The following is a 12,235-nucleotide window of genomic DNA, read 5'->3' as shown; positions in this document are numbered from 1 at the left end:
AAAGGAGAGCGAGTCTCGTTCAGTGGGTAGAAATCCGGAATGCTGGCCAAGGGCGCGAAAGCGACGTTCCGTTCTGAGGGCGCGACTCGATGCAGGCGAAGAGAAACAAGATCAAAGGAGAAAGCTTTGCAGACAGGCGAACGGCCCAGAGCTCCAGAAACACCTGCGAGCCCAGACAGATCCCTTCTCTTGACCCCGGGTCTTCCAAAGAAGGAGATACAATCTCGTTCAGCGGGTAGAAATCCGGACAGCTGGCCAAGAGCGCACTGCAGACTCCTTTGATGGCGATGATTGCTGAGAATGACGATGCACAAGCGATGCGCGTGAAATGGACAAAACAAGGAGGCTGGGGAGAGTTTCAAGATGCACGTGACCAGCCTTCAGCCTAGTCCCACTTGGGCATAAGGTGCGGCTTGTCTCAAATAGGAAAGGTGCCAAACCACCTACTACTCTTAGCGGTCTCACTGTGAATATCTGCTGAAAAAAGGTAATAATAACCCTTGAACATCACGAGTTTGTATTATTTAATTCATGCTATTTCTATAAACACAACATTTCCCATAACAATTAGTAGGCGGATATCTTAGTATCTAAGCATTCGAAAGTACTAGATACACTACTCTTTCGACGCCGTCCTCAATACGGCTGTCGGCGGAGTGTTTACCTTGGATTACGACGTGTAAGCCATACCAGAAAAGGTACTGGCCGAAAAAAAAACCTCTCTATAAGGAACCGCGGCTTAGACCGCTGTAAGCCGGCTCTTCTTGTGTGAATCTTACGGAGTAGATCAAGTGGGAGCCCTTAAACTACCTACCTTAGTAGGCATTGGCCTGGAAGCTTTCAACGTTCAAATTCCCAACGTGGATAAAGTCCGAATCTCTTGTATCCACAAAAACCCGAATGGCCGAACTACTCAGAAATGTCGCCAAGCATAATAAATGATGCGATAAGACTCAAAGTGAGAGTGTCTTCTATGTCATACCACGAATGTTGCTGTTCAATAGATGGCTATATAGCTTCAGTGTATTGAATGGAGAACCTAGTGTCTTGCACGTACGTTGCAGTAAATCTTCGCCCCAAGATTGTGGTCCGGAGAATGGGTGGAGAGCGACGGGCCTTACGCCACGTCCGAGACGCCAACGGAGATATATTCACATGTATAAATACCCCATGAACTATGATCGCTCCTTCATGAATACGACGTCCTTGAATTCTATAACTTCTTTGCATTAATACGCTCAATAGCTGATTTATCACTATCACAACAAAGCCCAGAAGCCAACCTTACCACATTCGCTCGCTACTATGGGTACAGATAACAATACTGCTGAAGATCTCCAGAAGATCAACAACCAAACATTAGGGACAGATGGAAATGCGTTTCCAGTTGTAACGCTTCCAGGCGGTCAAAAGGTCCCAACTGGCACTGTGGGAGCACTTCTCGTCAACATCAAGTCATACGACGCCGGCAATGATGAGGAGAGGAAAAACATAGAACCGGCAATTCGGGCCGCAATACCCGTTCTCCAGCGAGTCGGCATGTTTGATCTATTTAAGCCGCAGGAATGGATTCAAGGAGGTAGCCCGGGGCGGGCTCTCGTCGGAAAACTTGCCTTAGAGCATGGAAAGGCAGAACAATAATGAAACGTCATTTGTACATCGCCTCCAGGTGTTACGTCACGCAAAAGAATGTGAACGTTTGCAAGTCAGGCATAGAGTTAATACATAAACATCGTTTTCTTGATCACTGATCGAACTGGGGAAGTACCGAGATCAATGTCATACTGTTGCTGAGGAGGCTTTTGTGCCTAAAAGTTCAATGCTCCTAGTCACTTATCATCATCGTGACAACGTCAAGACCATGTGTGATTTGTATCGAAAGCGGCATGATGGATATTGTGATCAAAGAACCATTGCAGCAACAACAATGTTAGTATATTAGTACTCACGATCGACGCCAGATCTTCTACTGGCTTCATATGTTGAGATGTACTCTGGCATTCGACACAAGGCGGGTGGGAATTGTTCTGGTTCAATTTCTTCTTGTTATATGTATGGTTGCTACGCTCACACCCGATCCAACGACTTCCCACCCAGGCCGTCTTACTGGTCCACCTAGTTTACATATCTAAGACAACAATACTTCTCAATTCGCCCATCAAGGAGATACTACAACAGAATCTGGAATGAGTTTCTCGCCGAGAAGGCAGCAACCGGGGTTAAGAAACAAGATAAGTCAAGCCCAATAACTACTGTGAACCATGCACGCATGATACAGAGTGCTGTTGTATCAATCACGGCGACGACCATGTCGATGCTCTCTTCTTTCGTGTCGCCTATACGTCTCTTTAGTAAACAAAGTTATCATCCTAAGGTGAGATACGAGTCGACAAGACGAGAAAACGGCCGCCTCTCCAAGCGATAACTGGAGAGCAGAAATTGGGAGTCTCAAGGATATGATGTAAAAGACGTACTTGTAGGCATGTTCTAGCATATTCGCGCCGATAGCACCCGCCGCTGCTCCGCCAATGGCGCCGAGCAACCCACCACCAGATTTCTTGGCCGCGAAAGCTCCGATGCCACCACCAACGACGGTAGCGCCGAGACCTCGCTCGCCATTGGCCTCCTCGGAACCTAGAGCCGTGCCGAGAGGGAACTGCTGCGTGAATGGAACGTTTTGACCCCTGTTCTGGTCGTATTGGGGGCGGCCATTTGGATTGGCAGGTGGATGGCTGTTAGCATCGTAGCCCTGGTAAGGCGGAGTTTGGCTCAGCTGCTATTGAGTGGTGGTTGATAAAATATTTTGGATGACCGAATCAGACATTGGAGAACAAACCTGCTGAGAAGCGCTACCCTGCTGTGGATAGTTTCCATTCATGTTATATTGCTGCTGGCTATGGTACCGAGGCTGCGATGGGTCACTGTCGCTGCTAGGGGCGCTGTTGTAGTATTCTTGTGCTGACATGATGGTGGTACTGGGATAGGCCTGGGTGCAGGGGAGAGAAATCAATCGAAATGGCTTGGCCTAAAGACGGGAAATGTTTTGGAAATAAAACGACTTCGTAGAGGAAGAGAAAGATGGAACGAAGTACGTTAGCTACAGGCGACTTTATTTATATTTTCCTGTTTGTTCTATCGGCACCATCGCTCACCCACGATCGCGTGTTAATACTGCGTCGCTGCTGGTCGTTCTCGTTCTCGTTTGGGTGGAGAGTCTAAGATTGGTTGTCTCACGTGGGAGTGATGGGATCTGTCAGGCAAGGACCAATGATCCAAACAGATCTAAGATGGCCCTCGGTGAAACTGATACGTATGAAACTACACCGCCGATCGCACCTCTTTACATAGTAGTTTGATCAATGACCCTTTTCATCACGCGAAACGAATTGCCAGTCAGGCAAGGATGCTAAGCCTCGCATCATCCCTTGGATAAAGTGGCCAGCAGTAGTCATGTAATGTTTAAAGTCATTTTCATTGTAACCCGGAGTCGGTTGTACATATAGTTCGATGCACTGTCCAATGTCTCATACAATTCTAAGCTATTCGTTACGCCTTGACGGTTCAACTGCGCCGAATACTATCTGTGTCACAAACAAAAATGGACGAAAAAAAAACGTACGCAGGCACTGCAATAGGGTAAGCGATATACGAACTTGTCTGCTACACAGTACAATACAGATCATGTGCAATCACGTAATGCCAGCCATTACAGCTGGTGCTCAAAGTGTTGTGTAGAAATACTCATCATAGGGAGTACAGAGGTAGTTGGTATCAATTTTCGGTTAGTGCATTGATCTTCGAATATATACTCCATGAAGTAGTGAGGAAAAGCGCCGGGCCACGTGTAATTCCCGCCTCGTCCCACCTACATGTCCTTAGCCTCCCTCCTTACGCTACCTACTAGGTATGAGAAAGATATCGCGTTCTATTGTTCCGCGGCGGTAAGGAATATTCGGCCTATCTCGGAAGCAACTAGGAACTACTAAGCATTGGCAAGTATTTCTCATCAATACAAAGTGGACAGGATGGGAAATATGAACCTGCCTTTTTGAGAAATTCTACGGATAGAAGTAGAAGGCCTAACATGGGTATTAAACATTTTAGGTAGACTTTTTCCACCAATACCGCCAATAGAAAAAGGAGCGACTTTAGCATGGAAGGTGAGAAATGCGAAAAGTATTCCAAAGCAAGGATAAGTCGATTAGTAATGTTATAAATATGCATATTTTTTAGAAATTTAGCGTTAAAGCATCAATTGTTTCATGAAAGATACCCGCAGCATGTATGGCTGCACTTGCTCCGGTATCTGAAATCCAGTTCAGCACACCTACCTAATCATCATTAGAATATAACAATAGCTCAATTGTATTTCATTGACATTTCCATATCGTTCCCCTATTCATTGCCTGTTTACCCATATTTTGGAATCCATTGGTGGTAAATTGATCTTGGCATCACTTGCTTCAATAAACCGATTATGGTAGCTAGCACTAAACAAGAAGCTGGATCGGGAAAGTACTGTCCAGTCTCTCCAGTCGGTCATTGCTTGCTGGAGAGCCGGGAAATGCTGCAGGAAAACATACCACCAACCTCGGGAATATTATCCCATCAGCCGTCTATATATTGATGCTCATCTCTCGACATCGCTATCGGTCCTTCCATCATCACTCTGCAATACTCTGAAAAACTCCATCATACCACACAATCCCAGCCATGGGTGTTATCAAATCGCTCGTCGTCGCTCTCGCGGCCTTGCCGCTCAGCCTGGCAACACAAACTTTCCAAAACAGCGGCACTAAATCTGGATTCGACTATGTCCTCACAGAGAACAAAGGCCAAGTCCTTGAGGTGTCTGACATCACATACAAAGGCTCCTCTGCTCTCCTGATGCAGCAAACCTTTACACCAGGCTACACAGGTCGATACCACTCCGAGGTTTATCATAACAAAGGATATAAGCGTGGTGATGAGCTTTTCTATGGTTTCATGTTCAGACTGTCTTCGGCTTGGGAGTTTGAGCAGCAATCATATAACATTGCCCAATTTATTGCCGATCGACCTGGCGCTGGTTGTGATGACGATGATTGGATGCCCTCATCACTCATTTGGATCCAGGGCAACCAGCTCAACTCTCGAATAGTTAGCGGCAACTACCGCTATCCGGACTGCAAGCGCCCTATCACCGGCACGGGAAACCTTGCGACGGTATCCGCCGGCGTGTGGCACAAGGTCATCATCCAAGCCAAGTGGGCTAGCGACAGCTCTGGCTATTACAAGATGTGGTTCGATGGCAACAAGGTCTACGAGCACTACAACATTGCTACAACAACCAACGACGATTACCAATTTGCATTCCGTGTCGGCCTTTACGCCAACGGCTGGCATGACAACAACCACCAGATGGTTGGCAACCAGGGATTCCGCCAGATCTGGTATGACGAGGTTGCTGTTGGCACCACTTTCGCGGATGTGGACCCGGATCAGTACGAGTAAGAGAATGATTACTTGAGTCTGGGGGTCTTCAACAGGCGGCAGAGAGTGTCATGTTATGCAGTCTCTTCTTTTTAGTTGCTAATGGTTCTTATTACGCTACCGTCTTCCATTCTAAGTATAATCGTTTTTGATAATTTCCATAGACTTGACACTGTGGATTTAGTACATACATGTCAATTGATAAATATTTCATCTATAGTGCACTATTCACGGTGAATAACGACATTGAATCATGCTTTGTAAAGATCCTATTTCCATGACATTTGCACTGAGGCATGCGAAGTTATCCGACTTTGGTCCTGGAGCCTGTAAAAAGCCGTAGTAGTCCATAGACCTGCGTTCTTGAGATACTTCACTAGAAGCCATAATACAAATTAAACCCTAAAACTTCAAGGAAATTAGAAAATCATCAGGCGACACAGATACTGGATCAGAGCCTTCAACAGCGTTTGCCATCATCTCACCAACCATGTCATCATACAGCAGCATATTCTTGCCAGCCAAAGTATACAGCAACTGTCTTTTTTTAAACCGTAGGAGTAATTATGTTCATATTCCCATGATTGGTGGGACTCATTCGTTTGAACGGCGAAAGCTTCATTTGTTCCTGTATGCCCGCTATCAGTTGTAGCAAGCATCCACCTTGTGACCAGCATCAGTTAGAGCGATCTATTGACATTGCGCCCGATGAAATTGTCGGTAGGCGCTAGTGGATAATCATCCTACTCAGTTTGAGACCGAATCATTTATCTCGAGTCTCCAGAGCATCGGGGTAGGTGCTCCCTGTGCGTAGGCGGAAGATTTAGAGAGTACGTAGAATGCTTCCGAGAGAGGGGGAAGTATGGTGGGTCATACCCAACTATTCTTATGACTTCAGAGGGTCAACAGAGAGATTCGGGGTCACATTACTCAGGTTCTTCACTGGGTGTGGAGTTTGAATCGTGAGCTGTGGCATGCAAACTTCAGGAATGTCGAATGGATTGGGAGGAGGAGTGCTGTGTGGTCATCGCATAAGGTATGCAACTTACAACGTCGTTAGATCAGAAATGCAAGTTGCGTAATGCTATTACTAAAGTAAGATAACTTTTGTGATCTTGATTTGGGACAACAGTCTTGTCTTCGAATCCTGCATGTACGCATGGAAATACAGCTTGATAGTGTCATATTTCATCCGAGAGTCTCTAAATCATTTTTGAGCCACATGAGATCATTGGTGCTTACAGAGGCGACAAGATTCCTTTTGTTAGAATTTTAACGTGTGAACTAGCGAGCAGCCAGGAACTGCTTACTTTGAGGGACTGTTTGCAGATCATAAGACGACCTAATTCTTGGAGAAAACCTGTGGTGTATCAACATTTGTTTCGGAGTTTCTGAGGGTTACTGTGTATTCGATATTGTAAAAATGGCGGTAATTGTGCATATGTAAAGAGACACTCGTGAGCCACAAAGACATGCTCATGGTGTTGCGCCTATACAGGTATTACTGCTAGTCGCTACGAGTAGATCACCCTGCGTCTAGGCAAAAGCATAGAAATGGAGATACTATTTGTCTCGGATTATGCAAGAAAGAATTTTGTCTGATATCCTTTTACTTTATCGGCTCTAGATAATAATCTCAGTGTCACTTACAGTCAGTTGGGTCCTTGGTTGTAGAGGTGAGAGTTACGTAACCCCCCAACCCGAATCCCTTCTGGCGGGAAAACTGGGCCTACCCCAGGAAATTGTTTCTGCCCAGTAAGGTAAGTGCCACAGCACGTGCTTCATGGCCTTATCTCGTTCAGCCTCACGCCTCATCTTATGGATGATAGCAATTATTCGCCTTGAGAGGGAATACCTGGAAAAGGACTCATACGTGGTTGACGCGTGGATAAGTCTTCCATAATGGACTCAATCGCCACCGCTGAAGACGAAATAGCACGAATACGATCGCGTTCTGGTTTGTATCCCGCCTCGCAGTGTACCAATCATCTAACGTTAGTCGAGTGATATGCCTAACAGCCGCCCCCAGGATGCCACACATGCCGATTGCGAAAAGTACGATGCAAAGCCCCATCTGGATCTTTGGAAGATGCTCGGAAACAAGCTTCCACATGCTCTAATTGCAACCGGTTAGGACTTAACTGCCGGTGGCAACCCCCGGCCCCGGGTGAGAGATTCTCCCCTCCGCCAAAGAGGAGACACATGATCGGACGACGTGTTTCGCGTCGTACAGACGAAGACAAGTCTTGTTCGCCATCTCTGTCTACCCAATTTTTCAAAGACGACGCTGCTACCCATAGTCTGGAAAAGAATGATAGTCTCACTGTCTTCAAAGAGCAACCGGACCGGGCGGAAACTCCTCTCTCAGACCAGAGCAATAATGCCTCGAGTCAGCCACAGAGTGACCCGTTTGAGCTACTCGCAGGCACTCAATTCTATTTCGATGCTGCTCTGGATTACAAATCTCTGGAACTGGATCTTTCTGGTGAAGGTCTAGATCTCATTCCCTTACCAGCTGTTCCTCCTTCTGTGTTGGACAGGCCGAACGATTCGCAAGCATTCATTATGAATGATGGATTTTCTCTAGAGGAAATCGGCAATGATGTTTGGCAATCTGGAGAGCTATCAACAGATTCAGAAGAGCCAATGCTCCACGCTGCAAAGGTCAGAGGCCCCTCGGTGAACGAGGATAACAGGCAGTTAATCCAGCATTACTTGGAGGTAATGAAAGGATATGCCAAAGTGGACGATCGTTCCAAAGACACAAATAATCTCTTCATATCAGCCTTCTCAAAATCTTTATCCTTTCCACCACTATTTTATGCCATTTTATCATTCTCAGCTTCTCATCTCTCTATGGAGACTCCTACCTACCGCGACCAAGCAAAGGTTTACGACCGTCTGGCACATGAGTCATTTCATCAGTTCAGACACGATGAGAGCAGCACTGTGGACGGACTGCTCTCAGCTCTTTTTGTCAGAGTCAAACAAATACACCTGACGGCTGGAAGCATCGACACTTTTTTCGAGCTCATTGCCGCCGCCATCGATATTGTTCGCACTGAAGAAGTCGAAAAGGCGCTTGCAGATTCATCTAGTCTCATCAGACGTATTGTCATACGCCTTGCTATTTTGGATGCGCGAGCATCTCACTATGGGTTAGGTGGTGGGCAACTCGTCCAGCATCTCCAGAATATCCCTGCCGTGTCCTCCATCTTTGAAGGGCGGATTGGACAAACTGCCATAGTTGGTGATGTGAATAGCCTCCTTCGAGCCGACTCTTTCCGCATGCAGGTCGCAAAGCTTGATATGAGGATAAAAGATCAACTCAGAAATGAGTTTGCATCTCTTACCCCAATACGAACAGAAGAGATCAAATCATTGTACAAGTCTATCCAGCAACAGGCTGATATATGGGAGGCAGAAATCGTAGAGGATAGCACAGAAGACGATATGGAAGACATAGTTGAGGAGGAACAACTTAGTTCTGCCACATATGGTCGATTCACCGTTTTATCAGCTCTGCACTCAGCTCTGCTATATCTCTATACGGTATATGTGAGTACTTTCACTTGTGTGAGTGTAAGAGTAATGTTGACAATGACCAGCCTCTCCCTTCATTTGATCCCGAAGCCTCCGTTTCTAGGATACTTCATTACCACCTTAAGATTCGGTCCGATCCATCGAGAAGTAATTCTCCTTCTTCGATACTGCCATCTTCACTGTTTCTTGCCGGGATTTGTACCGGTGACCCGATTCGCCGAGATTGGGTTATTGAACGTTTCCGAGAGGGTGAGGCCTGGGGCCTTTATATTCGAAAAGCAAGAGAACTTCTCCAAGCAATAGTTAGAGTGCGCAAAAAGGGAGGCAATGCTGATGTTCGCGACGTGATGGACGAAGTCACTGGGAGGTTTATCATTTGATCTTATGACTAGGTATATTTGATGTGGCCACGTAATACAATACTATGCCTTATTTATCGGGCCCTTCGTAGGGAATGTAGTCGTCAAAAACCATTACTTCACAGCTTACTATTAGAGTTAGTCTTTGGAAATCCCAGAATTGCATTGTTTCATAAAACGGTGCCGTGATAAACGGTAGTCTTTTGATGCCTACTTCATTTCAACGAATAGGAGGAATTCTGTAGACCATATCGATACGCTGAATGCGTATCAAAAGCTTCACTACACTAGTTGCATCAGTTCTGTTCTTAAAGATGAGATCTAGTAGGGGCTGTCTCCAGTGGGAAATGTGAAAGTTCTTTCGCTAAATTGCCAAAAAAAAACATACGCAGTAGATGAGATATTCATACCCATTCACTCGCAAGCTGCTATAACCACAAAGTTTAACGCGGGCGCTGCTAGTTGATGGTCTGTAGCGACACAGGTATCAAACTTCATCACGCAAAAAGAGCTACGTTTTACTTGCGACAGATATACGTATCAAACCGTTATATGTATAGGTAAGTAACTATCGCTGTCTTGTTCCATATAGCCAGAAACCCACCTCAACAGGGACAAGTTGACAGAATTACAACGTATACCTGAATGTCTGCCACCGCTCGAAGTCTGTCTTGTCACTGAAATCGGTTCTGAGGACTTCATCCGGGCCACCACCATCTCTAGCAAGCTTCTGATCTCGTCGATTATTTTCATGTTTGTACCAGAGGTACTGCAAAATCGGGATAATGATCATCAAAGCATAACAGCCCACTATTTGCAAATATTAGAAACCACTTTAGACCCCATATTTGTGAAAAGGGGAACATACTGAGCATTCTGAAGGCCAAGTCATATACCGGCGCCTGGCTATCGAGGAAGAATTCTAAAAGCCATATAAGACACTGATCAAATTCTATCTCTGGAGTACTTACGAGGACCTGCAATGAGTCCAGCGGCCCATCCTGCGAATATGATACCGGACGCAGTCGACTTCTTCGTGTTTCCCGCGTAATTGGAAGCCATCAATCCGGTGCTGAGAGTAAAAGACATTGTGTGCCTATTTAAACGTTATTTTAAGTAACTGTGTGGCGTACGAGGTGATACTGACGTGAAGGTAAGATAGTATCCTGCGAGGCGACCAGCTCGGTTGCTTTCGGGTAGCGAATGAAGCAGAGACGCGCCAATTAAGGGTGGTATGGACGCTATAAGAGAGAGTAGAAGACGAATATTGTTTCGATGAGACGCAATATAAGAGAAAATGAGGAAAGTACCAAGCTGAATCACAGCAGCCGGACACGCAGAAATAACCGTCGTTTGCAAAGCTGTAAAGCCAAAGCCTTGTACGATTTGACTCGAAAACTACAAAGATTATTAATTTCGAAAGAACTCAAACCTCTGAATGGAGATATGTACTTACTTGGCTGGCAAATGTCGAGGGCATCGTGTTGCCACTGTACGGAGAATGGTCAGCACAATCTCCAAAGTCCGACAGTAAGATACATGTAGCTTACACCACGGTTACAAAGAAGAAGATGGTTTGAGGATCTCTCAATGCTTCCCAGAACTGAGACCATTTCCAATGATTGTCAGTGGAGACAGTCTGGTTCTCTCTCACTCTGTCCCTTGCTACCTCTCTCTCGCGCGGAGTGAGCCACCTCGCATTGGAGTAGTTGTCGGGCATAAGATATGCAAGAATCAGCGCAAATACAAAACTAAAAGATCCAAAGAAGAGGAAGAATATCTTCCATGTGGCAATTGATGAGCTATGAACTGAGACCATTTAGTAAGAGAGGCACAGATGAGGACTGAAAGAGTGAGCAGCCTACTTGAGCCAAGGCCGTATGAGAGAATACCACCGAAGAAATTTCCAATCTAGATGTTATGAGTGTCAATTATTCCCATGGTAGAAAGTATTGCGACTGATATGCATACCGGAGTCCCACCAAGCCAGAAGGCAGTCCTGAATGCTTGTTCTCGTCGAGTCCACCAGTTACTCGTGACAATGACAAAGACTGGCCCTATGATGCTTTCCACTAGTCCAAGAAAGAAACGTGCCGCCATGATGCCGGCGAAATTGAAGCATAAAGCTGCACATGTTAGCTCTTGCAAATGATAAAAGCCTAATCGGGGCTTACGTGTAAGTAACACGATGCTTGACCACGCCAGCACTGCTGCGGTAATGAGCTTCCCCGTGTGTTGCGGCCATTTGTGAACAAGCCTGGCCCACGCCATCGACCCGATCATGTAACCGATATAAAAGATGCTATGGTTTATTAGCCTTTCGTAAATGACGAGATGCCGAGGTGATTAACCTTCCCAACCAGCTGTATTGTGAGCCATGGAGGTGGAGCGCCTGTTTGAAGCCAAAGATTGAACTATAGTTGATGAGAGTCTTGTCTAGAAACTGCATGTATATGATTAGCATGAGTAAAGAGGAGTTATTTAGGAATGACCAACAGAGAAAATGTAACAGCCACACAGAAGAGGCAGGATGATGAAGTCTATCTTTCTCTTGACACGGGCTGCTTCTTCTTCGGTAAAGAAGATCTCCTCAGACTCGCTGGCCAATTTTATATCCACATCTTGGCTTGAAGTAACCTTCTCAACATGGTTTGATGGCACATGAGTTTGTTCTTTCTCCATGTTTCCAGTTCCGATCGAATGCCTTGTATCGGAGATGTCTTCTGACGCAGTCATGGTGAATACACTGAATAACGTTGGGCAAGGCTCTCACTGAGTGAATCGAATTTGAAACGTATGCGATTTATAGGCCAGCGAGGTGACCGTATAAAAGGTGCATATTATAACAATCTTTCATTTGA

At 45.7% G+C, this 12,235-nt stretch overlaps 5 protein-coding genes across 5 annotated transcripts; 3 read left to right on the top strand and 2 right to left on the bottom strand.

The window, feature by feature from the left end:
* Positions 1–1,305: 1,305 nt before the first annotated feature.
* Triagg1_7716 (uncharacterized protein) lies at positions 1,306–1,641 on the top strand (the record flags this gene model as incomplete). Its single annotated transcript, XM_062902482.1, has 1 exon — positions 1,306–1,641. The coding sequence occupies one exon, from the start codon at positions 1,306–1,308 to the stop codon at positions 1,639–1,641; it is 336 nt and encodes a 111-aa protein (XP_062753302.1).
* Positions 1,642–2,364: 723 nt separating this feature from the next.
* Triagg1_7715 (uncharacterized protein) lies at positions 2,365–2,965 on the bottom strand (the record flags this gene model as incomplete). Its single annotated transcript, XM_062902481.1, has 3 exons — positions 2,365–2,425; positions 2,475–2,776; positions 2,837–2,965. The coding sequence occupies 3 exons, from the start codon at positions 2,963–2,965 to the stop codon at positions 2,365–2,367; spliced, it is 492 nt and encodes a 163-aa protein (XP_062753301.1).
* A 1,748-nt stretch (positions 2,966–4,713) lies between these two features.
* Positions 4,714–5,493, top strand: Triagg1_7714 (CAZyme family PL20; the record flags this gene model as incomplete). Its single annotated transcript, XM_062902480.1, has 1 exon — positions 4,714–5,493. One exon carries the CDS (start codon positions 4,714–4,716, stop codon positions 5,491–5,493), a length of 780 nt encoding a protein of 259 aa, XP_062753300.1.
* Positions 5,494–7,674: 2,181 nt separating this feature from the next.
* On the top strand, positions 7,675–9,395 carry Triagg1_7713 (transcriptional regulator family: Fungal Specific TF; the record flags this gene model as incomplete). The annotated part of the gene is made up of 2 exons (XM_062902479.1): positions 7,675–9,030; positions 9,081–9,395. The coding sequence occupies 2 exons, from the start codon at positions 7,675–7,677 to the stop codon at positions 9,393–9,395; spliced, it is 1,671 nt and encodes a 556-aa protein (XP_062753299.1).
* Positions 9,396–10,002: 607 nt separating this feature from the next.
* Triagg1_7712 (uncharacterized protein) lies at positions 10,003–12,110 on the bottom strand (the record flags this gene model as incomplete). The annotated part of the gene is made up of 12 exons (XM_062902478.1): positions 10,003–10,184; positions 10,243–10,296; positions 10,346–10,470; positions 10,522–10,615; positions 10,685–10,772; positions 10,831–10,864; positions 10,925–11,183; positions 11,240–11,285; positions 11,346–11,500; positions 11,549–11,676; positions 11,726–11,817; positions 11,871–12,110. The coding sequence occupies 12 exons, from the start codon at positions 12,108–12,110 to the stop codon at positions 10,003–10,005; spliced, it is 1,497 nt and encodes a 498-aa protein (XP_062753298.1).
* Between the last annotated feature and the right edge of the window lie 125 nt (positions 12,111–12,235).

This window comes from Trichoderma aggressivum (genome assembly GCF_033847375.1).
Source record: "Trichoderma aggressivum f. europaeum strain CBS 100526 chromosome Unknown scaffold_035, whole genome shotgun sequence".
NCBI lineage: Eukaryota > Fungi > Ascomycota > Sordariomycetes > Hypocreales > Hypocreaceae > Trichoderma > Trichoderma aggressivum.
Note: the sequence above shows the minus strand (reverse complement) of the source record. Positions and strands in the feature narration are given on the sequence as shown.